This window comes from Garra rufa, chromosome 14 (assembly GCF_049309525.1).
Source record: "Garra rufa chromosome 14, GarRuf1.0, whole genome shotgun sequence".
NCBI classification, from domain to species: Eukaryota; Metazoa; Chordata; class Actinopteri; order Cypriniformes; family Cyprinidae; genus Garra; species Garra rufa.
In genome coordinates, this window is record NC_133374.1 from 31,981,360 (window position 1) to 31,998,185 (window position 16,826).

At 35.0% G+C, this 16,826-nt stretch overlaps 1 protein-coding gene across 1 annotated transcript; it reads left to right on the forward strand.

Annotated features, from left to right (window-relative positions):
• The first annotated feature begins 1,686 nt into the window (after positions 1-1,686).
• Positions 1,687-11,497, forward strand: ap2s1 (adaptor related protein complex 2 subunit sigma 1). The gene is made up of 5 exons (XM_073817596.1): positions 1,687-1,830; positions 2,317-2,466; positions 3,437-3,550; positions 7,050-7,109; positions 10,381-11,497. Exons 1-5 carry the CDS (start codon positions 1,828-1,830, stop codon positions 10,480-10,482), a joined length of 429 nt encoding a protein of 142 aa, XP_073673697.1. The 5' UTR covers positions 1,687-1,827; the 3' UTR covers positions 10,483-11,497.
• The last annotated feature ends 5,329 nt before the right edge of the window (positions 11,498-16,826 follow it).

Below are 16,826 nucleotides of genomic sequence, written 5' to 3' on the forward strand. Positions count from 1 at the left end.
GGTAAAAGTTTAATAAAAAGTTCTCATGCTTTTAGTTTTTATCTATAAATAGGCCTACAAACGATATATACAGAAACAGAAGCTAAATCCAGTTATTTGCAGTTAATCGTAACAATTTTTATCATGACACATAGTTACAAAAAAATCAGCAGCCTTTCACAACAAACTGCTTTGGTGAAGTGAAGAAACTGCGAAGGTCTCTGCTCCCACCTCTAGACTGCAGCTGAAATATTTCTAAGTCCCAAGGGCCACCGCATTCTTCGCTCTCACAGTTGTGCAATCTCTTAACAATCAGAGCCCCAACCCCCTTCTGAATATGTGCAGAGACCCTGTCCAAGTTATCTGGACAGTGTTCTGCAGTAGACAAACTTACAAGCCTTAAAAAAGCTAAAGTACAGAACAGAGGTGTGGTGATGTAACACAGATCAGATTCACCATTTTAGATCCAAAATATGGTAAGAAATGCGTGATGCATGTTTTCAGACTGAACTCACACTGCAGGGGCCATTGTCCAGATCCTATTGTTTGTTTGTTTTTTTCAGTTGTAGAATCAAGCTGCTGGAATGAGCCTCTCAACAAAGACATACATTAGAAGAAATAGTATAGTTAAACTCAAGCATTATTCCTTATAATGTCTTCTCATAAAACGTTAAGACGCTTCTAAATAAAAGTTAAAAGCTAAATGTATTTATTGGTTTTAAAAAAATTATGAAAACGTATTACACTGTTCGTAAAAAAATAATAAATAAAATTATTATTAATACATTTTTTACTAAATTGACCCATTTTTGACCAGTTTGCACTTTCATAATTATATATATATATATATATATATATATATATATATATATATATATATATATATATATATATATATATATATATATATATATATTATATATATATATATATTTCATTTGCAAAAACTGATAACTGTTTTTAACAATTGTCAAAAGTCATGTTTTTTTCATAAATAACATTATTATTAATACCTTTTTACAAAATTGACCCGTTTATGAAGAGTTCATTTGCAAAAAAAAGGGAAAAAACAAAACAAAACAGACAACTCTGTTTTTAACAATTTTTAAAAAAGTATGTTTTTCATTGTGAATTCCAATTAATCTTAATAAAACTGCAGTTGGGTTACTTTGATATAAAGTAAAAGAAAAAAAAAGAAAAAAAGCTAACAATAAAAACATGATAACAGTAAAAAAAAAACATGATTTTATGATTTTTGCAAAGTAACTCTTCATACAGGCTACAGCGTTAAAAAAAAGATATTTCACATGTGACATATCAAATTGTCAACTGACAAAATGTAGGTCAATAATTATATATACATTTTTCGTAATCTATTTTATGCTGGATTGACGTTCATAAAACTGTCATTATTGATGTCACGCTTCTATTACTTTTGTTATTTCGAATGTGCCCTATGGTCTATGTCTTCTAATAACTATTAAGTTTATTACGATAACTATGTTAATTTAGTAAGTAACTCAAAGCAAAAGTCCTATCAAACATCTATAATCGTTTAATTTTACCTTTAAGTCATGTGCTATCCTTGACAGTTCAACCCCGGTGTAAGATTGTAATTGTAGTAAGAACCGAACATTCCCTTGATATCCTTGCACGTTATCAGCTACTTACAAAACTACATTACCCATAATTCCTAGCACCAACGGCCTCTGCTCGCATCCTGTCCAGTGAAGATAGCGGGCGGCTACAGAACCTAACCCAGTCTGAGGCTGCTATATTTCGTAATTAAATCAATTAAACATTGATTAGAATAACTCAGGCCACCGTGAACGATTAATACCGTGCACAATGGTAAGTGTAGATACCTGTTTTTGCTTGATACGCTCATTTATGTTGAGTCGTTCGACTGTGTTCTTCTCAGCTAACAGGCTAGTGTGATATATACCGATTATACCAATACGACCAAGGTCATAAATTAAACTATACAGACGTGTCCTATTGACTGTAGTATCTAGAAGAAGAAAAAAATCAGGGTTTCATTATTCTGTTTCAGGTCAGAATAGAAATAACACGGAATGAATGAAGCTAAATGCTCATGGCTAACGTCAGTTATGTCCTGCAAGCTCTGTATAATTTGTTTATTATATATCAACAATGTGTTTTCATATAAATAATTCATTTTTAATGTCAGTTTATGCATCTTGAGCTATTAAAATTGTCCAATGCGTTGTTATTATTCATATTTTCAAAAAAGCTCCAGCTCTGTGAATGATATTTTTGATTTCATTTGATTTGTGAGAGTTAGGTCTTAAGTTTTCTCTTATTGTTCTTCTGCAGATCCGCTTTATCCTTATCCAGAATCGGGCAGGGAAGACCAGGCTGGCCAAATGGTACATGCAGTTTGATGATGATGAGAAGCAGAAGCTGATCGAAGAGGTTCATGCCGTAGTGACAGTTCGTGATGCCAAACACACCAACTTTGTAGAGGTACAACACTTACTTTTAACATTTTATACTTGCTGTGATTCAGAGGGTCGGTATAAATTACTTGCTGTTGTCCTTGACATCAAGTGTTTTTGTTTTTAAAGGATTACTCCACTTACAAAATAAAAATTTCCTGATCATTTACTTACCCCCATGTCAGTTATGATGTTCATGTCTTTCTTCAGTCGCAAAGAAGTTAAGTTTTTTGAGGAAAACGTTCCAGGATTTTTCTCCATATAGTGGACTTCAATGGTGCTCAACGGATTGAAGGTTAAAAATGCAGCTTCAAAGGACTCTACATGACCCCAGCCGAGGAATAGGGGTCTTATCTAGTGAAACAACTGATTATTTTCTAAAAAATGTATATACTTTTTGTCCTACATCAGTGCAGAAGTACCGACCCAGTGTTTACAAAGTGAACATGCAAGAAGGCTCAAACACCCTTTACAAAAAAAAAAAGGTAAAACAGTGAAAATGAGATGGGAGTTTTTCGACATACCCTGTCTTGAACTGGAGTGCACGGAGTATGCATGCACAGAGCTAGACAAGAGTAGGATTTGTGGTTAAAAAGTGTATAAATTATATATTTTTTAAAGAAAATCACTGATTGTTTCCCTAAATAATACCCTTATTTCTCAGCTGGGATCGTTTAGAGCTCTTTGAAGCTGCATTAAAACTATGAGAAAAATCCTGAAATGTTTTCCTCAAAAAAAACTTAATTTCTTTGCAAATGAAGGAAGAAAGACATGAATATCTTGTTTGACAAAGGGGTACGTAAATTATCAGGATTTTTTTTGTTCTAGAAGTGGAGTATTCCTTTAAATATGATTATAATCTTTATAGGAGTGGTAAAAACAACAAACTTGTCATGTGATGTTTCAAAAGTCTTCTCTAGGAAATGTACAAATCATTGTTTATTGTGCAAATCAACTGGTTTATCGTCTTCCATGGTATACATTGTTTTCCTTTGCAGTTCAGAAACTTCAAGATTATTTACAGGCGATACGCTGGCCTGTACTTCTGCATCTGTGTGGATGTGACAGACAACAACCTGGCTTACCTGGAAGCCATTCACAATTTTGTCGAGGTAAACGAAGAGCTAGCTTTAAATGAATAGTTCACCTAAAAATGAATGAATTTGCTGAAAACGTTCTCAAACTTGGACTTGGGCCATTAAAGGTGTAGATACGCTTGCATATTGGATAAATGTAGCATTACTTGCTCATCAATGAATCCTCTGCAGTGAATGGGTGCCATCAAAATGAGAGTCCAAACAGCTGATTAAAAACATAACAATCCACACTCCAATTAATCCATCAGTTAACATATTTTGAAGCAAAAAGCTGCGTGTTTTTAATAAATCTATCATTATGGCATTGTAAACGTTGCAAAATAATCGATAGAATGATGATGAATAGATGCATAATATTTTAAGTAAAAAATGCGTTAATGATGGATTTGCTTATTACAAACACACACTGCACACAGCTGTTTGGACTCTCATTCTGACGGCACCCATTCACTGCAAAGCATCCATTGGTGAGCAAGTGAAATAGTGCTAAATTTCTCCAGAGGGGTGTTCCATAAAACAAATTTACCAAATAAGTCAGGCTAACTGAAATAAGCCTGACTTATTTGATAAACTTGTTTTATGGAACACCCCCCAGATCTCTTTAGATACAGAAACAAACTTTTGAATTTCTTGGGGGTGAGTAAAGAGTGAATTTGAACATGCATGTGACCCAGGACCACAAAACCAGTCAGTCTGATTTTTTTTTTTTATCATCTGAAAGCTTATTAAATAAGCTTTCCATTGTATGGTTTGTTAGGATAGGAAAATATTTGGGAAATACAACTATTTGATAATCTGGAATGTAAGTGTGCAAAAGTTCTTTGCAATGCATATTACTAATCAGAAATCAAGTTTATATATATTAATGGTGGGAAATTTACAAAATATCTTCATGGAACATTATCTTTACATTATATCCTAAAGATTTTTGGTGATTAAAGAAAAATTGATAATTTTGACCCAAACAATGTATTGTTGGCTATTGCTACAAATACACCTGTGCTACTTAAGACTGGTTTCGTGGTCAAGGGTCACAAATATAGCTGGGGAAAAAAATTAAAATAAATAAATTATATATCTTATATATATATAATTATATATATTCAGCTCCCACCAAATAACATGATCATCTAATGTGTTCTGCATTCAATTGAGCAGCTAAATGGTGTAATCAGCACACTTCCTGAGCACTGAATTGATTACGCTGCACAGAATCCATAATTAAAAACCTCTTATATGCACTTCTATTAAGCGCAAATCAAAATGAGATATGGAGACTCTTAAGGGAAGTGTAGGCTGTTAGCTTTGAAACGTCAGGAGATTAACTTTGATGAAGGTCTTTAATGTTCAGCATGATAAATCTGCTTTGCATTGGATTTTAAAAAGTGATTGCCTGCTTGTTCTTCCTCAAATAACACAAATATCAGCATAACCAAGCTGTTAGTCATTAAAAGAAATACTGTAATATTGGGTCTAGGTGATGTATCTTGATATTTATGTATTTGCTTCAAAATAATTTAAACCTCCAATCAAAAGAATCATTATTTTGACCAAACAAACACCGTTATCAAGCAGATTCAAAATGTTTAATGCAAGGAGTAAAGTACATTAACAATTAAAACATCAAGCATGCTTTTATTTATACTAAATGGAAACAAGGAAGAATCATTTTACTTATGTGTCTTGGTACATCATAAACACAGCAATATGTATATGCATATTATCTAAAAGCATTTAAAATGCTACACAGGGAACATTTTTCAAAATGATGACACAAATAATTTAAAATTGATCTGATTTTCCAGTTTGATAGTTATTGCAATTGATGGTAAGCAGACATAAAACTGTACCACTGGCACAGGCTTTAGGGAACTAAATATGACATTGGACCACAAAACCAGTCATAAGGGTCTGTTTTTTTTGTTTTTTGTTTTAAATTGATGTATAGTTTGTTAGGATAGGACAATATTAGGCCGAGATACAACTATTTTAAAATCTGTATTCTGTATTCAAATTGTCTTTAAAGTTGTCCAAATGAAGTTCTTAGCAATGCATGCTACTAATCAAAAATCAAGTTTTAATATATTTACATTAGGACATTTACAAAATATTTTCATGGAACAAGATCTTTACTTAATATCCTAATGAAAAATCTATAATTTTGACCATACAATGTATTTATGGCTATTCCTAAAAATATACCGATAACCGATATTTTGAACCGATATCTGGTGTAAAAAGGGAAATTAATGTCAAAATTAAGAATAACAAGGGCTCTGACAAAACCCCAAAAAACTTTGAAATGCTTTTAAATTATTTTATCGGCAAATTGGTTTTGAAAATGACAGATTCCGATAACCATAAAAATGCTTAAAGGAGTAGTTCACTTCCAGAATAAAAATGTACATATATTTACTCACCCCCTTGTCATCCGAGATGTTCGTGTCTTTCTTTCTTCAGTCGTAAAAAAATGTTTTTTGAGGAAAACATTTTAGGACTTCTGTGGTGCCCCCGAGTTTGAACTTCCAAGGTGCAGTTTAAATGCATTTTCAAAGGGCTCTAAATGATCCCAGCTGAGAAAGAAGGGTCTTATCTAGTGAAATGATCGTTTATTTTCTAAAAATGTATATACTTTTTAACCTCAAATGTGTATACTGGTTCAAGATAGGGTATGTCGAAAAATATCCTCCAACTTCAAAAGCTGCAGAACTACCGACCCAGTGTTTACAAAGTGAACATGCAAAGAAGGTCAAGCAAAGGAAAACAATGGCATTTAAACTGCTTTTTAAAAGTTCAAACTCAGGGGCACCATAGTCCACTATATGGAGAGAAATCCTGAAATGTTTTCCTCAAAAACGACTGAACAAAGAAAGACATGAAAATCTTGGATGACAAGGGGGTGAGTACATTATCTGTATATTTTTGTTCTGGAAGTGAACTACTCCTTTAAGTCTGGTTTTGTGGTCCAGGGTAACAAATGACTAAATTAAGAAGTGCATTAAAATCGTTGCTTTTTCGTAATTTTATCTTGTCAACAAAATGAATCTAAGCGTATCACTAAGTCTTACCCTAAACATTTCTATTCTAAATACAGTAACACAACAGAGATAATTAGACGATGAGCTTTAGGCAGATTTCTCACCAGGTAAATAAGAGCACTGGAGCAGCACTTACATTGCCGTAATTTTCCGTGTCTGAGAGACTGTTGGAATGTGGCCGTGAGGGAAAGCAGCAGCCAGGAGTTCAAGAACATTGTGACATGGATTCTAAGGGCTTCCTCTGACCTTCACTGTAAACAACTCCCCCATCATATCCCGCATCACTTAAGCCCAAACCAGCCCACTATGCTGAATAACACTGGATTAAAAACAAGCAAATGCCTGGGTCACCAACCTAAAATGGTCAACAGCTACCCGTCCCTGATTTTGCTGCTGCGATAGACTGCTGTGCGACATCCTGAGCAGATGTTGCTATGAATCAATTCGAATTGATCTGTATTTTTCTTTCTTCGCAGGTTTTGAATGAGTATTTCCACAATGTGTGTGAATTAGATCTGGTCTTCAATTTCTACAAGGTGAGTGTAGAATTAAACTAATACGAACACTTTATTAAAATAAAAAAAGTGTATAATTTTAGATATGTACACTGCCAGTCAAAAGTTTTTGAACGGTAAGATTTTAATTTTTTTTAGTCTCTCATTTGTTTGACCCAAAGTACAGGAAAGCTATTTAAACTGTTTTCTGTTTTAATATATTTTAAAATGTAATTTATTTCTGTGATCAAAGCTCAAATTTCAGCATCATTACTCCAGTGGTCAGTGTCACATGATCCTTCAGAAATCATTCTAATACGTTGATTTGCTTTTCAAGAAACAGTTAGTATTATTATCGTCAATATTTAAAACAGTAAAAAAAAAAAAAAAAAATCAGGATTTTTTGATGCAAAAAGCATTTATCTGTTTTCTTTGTTACATTATACCCTATACCATTCAAAAGTTTGGAGTCAGTATTTTTTTTTAGGAAAGAAATTATAGAAATGAACACTTGTATTTAGCAAGGATGCTTTAAATTTATCAAAAGTGATGATAATAACATTTATAATGTTGCAAAAGATGTCTATTTCAGATAAATGGTGCTCTTGTGAACTTTTTATTAATCAGGGAAACCTTTAAAAAAATCTGCTCAGCTGTTTTCAACAACAATAATAATAATAATAAATGTTTTTTTGAGCAGGAAATCCGAATATTACAATGCTTTCTGAAGCATCATGTGACTGGAATAATGATGCAAAAAATGTCAGAATAAATTACATTTTAAAAATGTATTAAAATAGAAAACAGTTATTTTAAATAGTAAAAATATTTTCAGATTGTACTTTAGATCAAATAAATGCAGGCTTGGTGAGCAGAAGAGACTTCTTTGAAAAAAACATAAATCTTACTGTTCAAAAACTTTTGAGTGATACTGAAAACATACATATGCTTATGCTCAACAAGTCTGCATTTATTTGAATAAAAATAGGGTAAAAACTTAATGTGAACAATTATTGTAATCTAAAATAACTGTTTACTGTTCAAATATATTTGAAAATGCAATTTCCTTCTGTGATGCATAGCTGAATTGTATTACTTCAGTCTTCAGTGTCACATGATCCTTCAGAAATCATTTTAATATTTTGATTTGCTGTTTCAAAAAACATTTATTATTATCAATGCTGAAAAGCATTTTTCTGCTTAATATTTTTGTGGAAACTTTAGCATTTTTCGATGAATATAAAGTTTGAAAGAACAGCATTTATTTAAAATGGAAATCTTTTGTAACATTACACATTTCTTTATTGCAACGTTTGATCAATTTAATGCATCCTTGATAAATATTCATGGAAAAAAAAACTACTGATGTGATTCAACATGACTTGCCTTAACCAATCAGAGGTAAAGGTAAATGCTTGGTTGCATCTATCCATGGAGTGTTTCAGTTTGAGGAACATTTAGAAGAGCTTTACTGGCAGAAAAAGGCCCGAGCAGCAAAAACTAGTAAGAGAAAAAGATGTAATTAGCTCTGTTTCAGCAGCAATGCAGCTCCATGGCAACAGGTATTTTATGCATAATTACAACAGTCATACAATTAAGAACATCCACACATCCATTCAGCACAAGAGGGAGGCTGCCGCAGAAGGAAAAACCATAAGTAATTATAGGGAAAAAAAAGTTGCCACAGTTAATTGCATTTGATTTCTGCTCAGCTAATTACCTGATGATGTATTTTTGATTCCACCTACTGCGTGAGATGAGATTTGGTTTTGTTAACCCTGTAAAGAATACTATATGGAATTATAGTCAGAAATAAATGTGTGTGTGTGTGTATGTGTGTGTATATATATATATATATATATATATATATATATATATATATATATATATATATATAATTTTTTTTTTAATGGAACAATTGATACAGAAGGTTCAAACGCTCGATGCTTCAGGAAGAAACATGATGCATTAAGAGCCAGGGGTGTAAACTTCTGAACAGAATGAAAATGTTTACATTTTTTATTATTTTGCCTAAATATCATATTTGTTTTCATTTAGTACTGCCCTTCAGAATCTACAGAAGAGACTTGCATGTTTCCCACAAGACAAAATAATTTCTATTTATTTATCCTGATCTTCAAATTCAGAGAGTTTTCACCCCTGGCTCTTAATGCATCATGTTTCCCTCTGAAGCATCAGTGAGCGTTTGAACCTTCTGTAATAGTTGTATATGAGTCCCTCAATTGTCCTCAGTGTGAAAAGATGGATCTCAAAATCATACAGATGTTGTTGTAAAGGGTTCAAATACATAAAAAATGCTGGAAAACCAAAGGACAAAGACAAACAAGGGGCTCATGAACAACTATTACTAAACAAAAAACAAATAAAATCAGCTGTGGATCATTCAGGTAACAACATTCAACTTTTATTTTCTCTTTCTCTTGTGTTTACAATTATATTTAAAGGCTGTTTACTTGCTATAAAGTGTAAACTATCAATCAGGCGACGGAATGTAATAGATTGTGTATGACGGGTTTTTCAGCCAGTTTTGATCATTCTGATAATTTAGAGGCCTTTGTGTATCAGATATGAAACCGTAGGCTTGATAGGGTTATGTTTTGAATGGCATTCCTTAAAGGGACAGTTCACCCAAAAATGAAAACTCACCCTCATCGCATTCCAAAACCGTAAGAACTTTGTTCATCTTTGGAAGACAAATTAAGATATTTTAGATGAAATCCGAGAGAGTTCTGACCCTCCGTAAACAGCAACCCGACTGACACATTCAAGGCCCAGAAAGCTAGTAAGGACATCAGTAATATAGTCGTGACATCAGTGGTTTAACTGCAATTTCCCAAAGCTAAGGAAAAGAAAACAAAAATAATGACTTCGTTCAGCAATTTCATCTCTAATGTGTCAACGCGCTTTCACAAGAGTACCATGATGTACCATGGCGTCGACTGAAGCGGAAGAGAAGAATTGTTGAATAAAGTTGGTATTTCAGTTTTCTTTGTGCATAAAAAGTATTCCTGATGCTTCATAAAATTAAGGATGAACCACTCATGTCACATGGACTATTTTAACAATGTCCTTACTTCCTTTCTGGGCCTTGAACGTGTCAGTTGTCTTGCTGTCTATGCAGGGTCAGAAAGCTTTCGGATTTCATCAAAAGTATCTTAATTGTGTTTAGAAGATAACCGAATGTCTTATGGGTTTGGAGCGACACGGAGGACTAATTAATAACAGGATTTTCATTTTTGGATGAAGTATCCCTGTGAAGCGTGAACTGATAAAGCATTTATTGTTGTTTCAGGTGTATACAGTGGTGGACGAGATGTTTCTGGCAGGAGAGATCAGAGAGACCAGCCAGACGAAGGTGCTCAAGCAGCTCCTCATGCTGCAGTCGTTGGAGTAAAGCGCTTGTCAATCAATCAACCACCATCCCTGCAGGCTCCGCCCACACTTTCTGCAGCCAAGCCATATTGTTTGTGCATATGGATGTCGTCTTGCTAAAATACATCCACAAACATTTCACCTTTTCTTTCAGTTTCACGTCCACGACGAAGGATGTTGCCATTCTGTTTGAATTTGTAAGTTTACAGAACCTCCCTGGTGATTGACCTAATTATTCTCTGGCATAGCCAGAATCGAATACTTCAGCAATTTTATAGCACAGTGGACTTCAATGTCTCCGACTGGCAACCTCTCCAAGTCCGTTCATTAACACTAACACGCATAATAGCATCATGTTGGCCAAAATTTTGTGGCACGGAAACATTCCTGTAACTGCAAAATCCATGGGCTGCACTACTATATATATAGCAAAGACAAACTTGATTTGATCATATAAATCCTCCCCGAACATGTCTAGCCTGAATAATGAAATGAAATAGTCAAATCAAAATATATCAAGTCGAAATCTGTGAAGGTTGTTTTGTATTGTGTACATATACCTACATTACCGTATATATGCATCTATTTTAAGTGTAACTATATGAACTAACCAGTCATTCCAGGCGTCTAAACACTCAGTTTCTCCTCGTTGTAATTGCGTTGAAGTCTGTTGGTTTTATGGAGAACACAAGCCAGCGAGTTTAGAGAACAAGGCTGAGTTGAAGAATGGAATGACAAAAGATGGTCTACTTTTAATTTCCCCTTTTGTGGCGGCGGTTCCCTCACGCCAAGAGCTCTATGGCAACTGCTCAGCCTTGCAACGTTCCATTACAGTTCGATTCATGAGTTACTATGAGAATCTGTCTATGTTTTATATTGTCTTTCTTTTTGTCCCTTCTGCCCTAGAGTATTCTAGATCTGCCTATTTGTCCCTGTGAGATTGCAGAGTATAAGTTGATGTAAGTGGTGTTACTCTCACGTGTGTGTTGCTGTCAGTGTATATATACATGAAGGTGAAATAAAGAGAATTAAAACTACTTCAAGTGTTTGTATTGCTTAAAGATACTGAGTTGAGAGTCGTTTTTTACATGTATTATACTGCCCTCTACCGGATACTGACGATTATGCAAATATTTGACGAGGTTATTAATTACCAGTGAAGATGTGTTTTGGCCTCTGACCAGAGCCGGATTAAATAAATGGACTACACTAGGCAGGCTGCATTTTTTGGGCCCCCCTCCGTCGATGTTATTTATGAATTGAAATCTGAAACTTACCAAAGTTACTAATAAAAGTTAATTCACATTTTACATAGCCTAGTCTTTGGTTAAAAATTGGTTGTTGTATGCCAAAATAAGTCATGTGTTGTATATAAAACAGTCTATCAGACTATTTTTGATATTCATTATTTATACATTACACGGCTCTATTAAATGCTATTTAATTATCCTCATCTTATCCATTAGGAGTGTCATTGTTAAGGCAGTAGTACCAGTAAATAACCAATAGGTGTCAGTAAAGTATGTAAACAGAGTAAATAAGTTTATTAAGCAAAACGATATTGGGCTCACACCAGTCTATGGCTCACACGGAGCCCCTTACGTCACCTGTAGAAGAAAAATAATTAATCCGTGGGGACGGTTTTGCAATTCGTTCCCTCAGTTTAAACTGTACTCACGAGTTCTTAAACTGTTCCCTCGGTTAAATAAATAAATATAAATCGTGCCCATGGATTATCAAACCGTACTCACGAATTTCCAATCCGTGAGCTCAGATTTTGTAAACCGTACCCTCAGATTTTGAATCCTTACCGACAAATTTATAATCTGTGCGCACACTTTAGCAATCCGTTCCCACGGATTTGTGATGCATTGTATTGCATTTATTAAACTTTATTTCTCATAGTAGGCTATGAGACCATGGAACACTGACAAAACAGAGTTTTAGATTTATTTTATTTATATTAATCACCAATAGATTAGCTGCTAAAACACCACACCTGTGTTCTATCCTATTGGTTATTATTGTAAAATAAACGCTAAAAAGAAGACTGTTTTGTAAGTAAAATAAAATAATAAGTGAAGAGCGCTGTTCAAACGGCTTTGCTTTATTTAATTTTTTCAAAATATAAAATTGCCTGAATTAAAAAAAAAAAAAAACGAGTTTTGGAGGGAAGGTAAAAAGCAATACAAATCAAATAATGTACAGGTTATGTTGTCATTCCTTTGCTCTCAAACTAAATGCAATGTAATAATAGGCCTTATTTAATAATAACATTAAATGTGCAGCATGCATCTAATGCTACGCGTTCCAGGCAGGTTTTTGAGCTCGTTAAACACGACTTAAAATCACGACTCACGACTTTGTAGCGTTCCAGGCAAGTCACGCCAAACTGCCTGGGCACATTTATGAATTATTATTATTTTTATATTATGAATTTGATTGCAACGTTATATTGTCCTATGCTCTATTTTTCCACCGTGTACCGCTTGCATAAACACCGCACGCATTAGGGCTGATATTGTATGTTACGTCAGAACTCGTAACTGGGAGTCCATCGATCTAGTACGAGTTCACGAGTGGGAATTCACGGGTTTGACTGCCGTTCCGCGGCATAACTCTGGGTGAAAAGCTTATCACAAATCGCTCTGTATGGCTCTGACTGGCGCCGCTCTATACAGTCATGGGCTGGCGTTAATATGACAATGTAAGTCTATGGTTAAGATAAACATCGTCACTATTTTTAGTTAATTAATAAATATTGAAATAGATTGTAGATAGGACATTTGTACATTTAAAAAAAAAAAAAAAAAAAAAGTGTCCCTCTGTCTGGGCCCCCTCCCGCCAATCGGGCCCTAGGCACGTGCCTAGTTTGCCTTTGCGTTAATCCGGCTCTGCCTCTGACTACAAGAAAACGAACGAATCTGAAACAGACGTTCGATTGATGAATATGTGCCGATAATTTAATACAATACAATAAGTGAGCAAAGTTAAGGCGAACACAAATACTATTTAGTAGAGGGATATTTCTTACCGCATTAAGCATGAGGCGTCCCGTGTTCAAGTCCGTGTATCTTGGGGGGATTTAATTAGCTTGACGTGTAGACCTGCTATTTCGCCATCTTGACATCCATCCATCCACTGAAGTGAAGACAGCAGGTGAGGAGATAATGAAGGATGGGAGGGAAGTATACAGCGCAGAATGTTTAGAAAATAATTTTCAGTCAGGTGGGCGCAGTCACATAAATAAACGTATGTATCTATATGGCCATTCTACAGAATTGGTGCAAACTGCTGTCCCACAATTAAAAAACATTTAAAACGCATTTAGGTATTCAAATCTTAGATGTTAAGTCAGATCCTTTTATTATCTATTGAAACCCACGATAATATTTAAAAGTATTAGTGAGCTTAATATATAAAATCATCATTTAGTGGGTATTGCAATTGGTAGGTGGCTGTCCCGAACCCTAACCCCTAAATTTTTAAAAAATGTTTAAACCCCTTTTCTTTTGGTTTATCCTCCCATAAAATTGTTACTACCATGTCACGATGTTTCACAAAAACATGTCATTGTTTCGTTGGTGACAAAAGGGAACACATGATTCTTTATTTGGAAACGTAAACAAAGTTTTAGTACAGTTATGCAATTTGTTAGCAGTTTAGTATGTTTTAGTAGCATGTGGGTGAAAATTTTGTAATGTGGCCGCTACCAAAACATTATTGTCACTACCGAAAATGTGCAGTCACGGCCAAAACATAAAATAATACAAAATTATTAACTAAGATGTTATGATAGTGTTTAGTTCAATGTACAGTATCTCACAAAAAGTAAGTACACCCCTCGCATTTCAGCAACCATTTTAGTATATCTTCTCAAAGGACAATACTATTGAAATGAAACTTGGATATATTTTAGAGTGGTCAATGTGCAGCTTGTATAGCAATATAGATTCACTGTCCTCTGAAAATAACTCAACATACAGCCATTATTGTCAAAATAGCTGGCAACAAAAGTGAGTACACCTTAAATGAACTTGTCTAAAGTGTCAATATTTTGTGTTAGCACCATTGTTATCTGGCACTGTCTTAATCATCCTGGGCATGGAATTGATCAGGGCTGCGTTCTCCGATAACGTTGTCTCTTAGCGTGCTACGAAGACTCAAAAGGTACACCTTAACTACAGCTATACCTTTCCTACGTGTGTTCTCCAAACTATACCTTAGGATATTGCTTAAGGTAAACCTTCTTAAGTGCGACCTTAGCAGGTGCTGTCCATGGTGGAGGTGCTGAATAGGTTGATATCGATGCCTCGGTGATCGATTGTGCGCTCTTTCCTTCACAGCGGTATAGGTAAAGTATTGAGAAAACAATGTTTTTTTTTTTATAAAGAAGCGTTTTAGAAATAGTACAAACTGCATTTATCGGGGCTCAATGAAATATGTACATGCAGAAATACATGTGTATGTGTTTCAACTTATTCTCATCATTTTGCGTACGAATAACACGACTTTGCAATAGCGTGTAATGCATAAGCCAAAGTCCAATTTTGCGTGCATATGATACGCCAATCCTTCCCATTAACTTCAATGGAGAGAGGTATAAATACCACGCATCATCTTTTATATAGATGATATAAAAGATGATGCGTGGTATTTGTATGCATCCTCTCTCCATTGAAGTTAATGGGAAGGATTGGCGTATCATATGCACGCAAAATTGGACTTTGGCGTATGCATTACACACTTTTACTCTCCACGCACGGCGCCGTCTTTGATTTAAAACAAGTACTCACTGTCTCGCTGCCATAGCTATAAAGTTTGTGTAAACTCATCTTTCTTTATATAGACTCATAGCCTTTTCTGTCAAATGGTTCGCCCGCTGATGTGCCTCGAGATAGTAATTAAAAAAAGCTAACAACCATGGAAACTTTATTAATGAAAACACTTCCATACACTGGCCAGAGGAGAACTGGTCCCCCGACTGAGCCTGGTTTCTCCCAAGGTTTTTTCTCCATTTCTGTCACCTGTGGAGTTTTGGTTCCTTGCCGCTGTCGCCTCTGGCTTGCTTAGTTGGGGACACTTTCCAGCGATACCGTATACTATTTGAACTGAACTGGATGATGATATCACTGAATTCATTGATGAACTGCCTTTTACTGAAAATTGATTGCTTACAATAATGCGTTACTTACACACTATTGTGCTGTTTAAATACTGTGCAGTTGCTTTGACACAATCTGTATTGTTAAAAGCGCTATATAAATAAAGGTGACTTGACTTGACACTGGGTGTAGGCTATAACAACTTAAGTATTTTATGTGTAAAATTTTAAAGTAAAAAATGCAATTTTAATACTAAATCAGATTTTATATTAAATGTTCATATCAAATTTTCTATTTGTAATTAAACCGCGATGTAAAAAAGCTTTTTGCGTGGTGCCCACTAGCGGTATGAACCGCCAGCAGCGGTAAGGTATAGCTAAGAGCGCTCCAGACCAACCTTACGAACGTATGACTTACAGAAGGTATACTTAACTAAGAAGGTTTCGGAAAACACATATTAACGATAAGGTACTTCTTAAGGTACAACTTAAGAACGACGTAGCGTTAAGGTGGTTTCGGAGAACCCAGCCCAGAGCTGCACAGGTTGTTGCTGCGATCCTCTTCCACTCCTCAAGGTCTGCTGGACTTTAGACACATGGTGATTCTCCACCTTATGCTTGAGGATGCCCCACCCCACAGGAGGATGCACCTAATAGGGTTCAGGTCTGGAGACATACTTGGCCACCCCATCACCTTCAGCTTCAGCTTCCTCAGCAAGAAGGTTGTCATCTTGGTGGTGTGTTTGGGATCATTATCATGTTGGAAAACTGCCGTTCGGCCCAGTTTCTGGAGGGAAGCCATCATGTTCTGCTTCAGAATGTACAGTACATAATGGAATCCATGTTTCCCTCAATGAACTACAGCTTCCCAGTACCAGCAGCACTCAGGCAGCCCCAGACCATGATGCTACCACCACCATGCTTGATTGTAGGCAAGACACAATTTTCTCCATTGCTATTCCCCTGTGAGAACGCTTAGATCATCTTCCCAGTTGTCATTGACTGTCCCAAAATCTTGGTTAAAATCTAAAGGGAACAGGGCTTTTTCAGTTCATGATCCTACGCTCTGGAACTCTTTGCCCTTATCTATCAGATCATCCCCTACATTATCTTATTTTAAATAGTCTCTTAAAACATCTTTTTTTCTCAGGCTTTTGTTTAATTTGAACATATTCTGTTGTATCTCTGTTGTCTTGTGATGTTTGCATTACTTATTCATTTTTCAATGATTTTATATTCTATTTGTCTTAATGCTTTTGTTA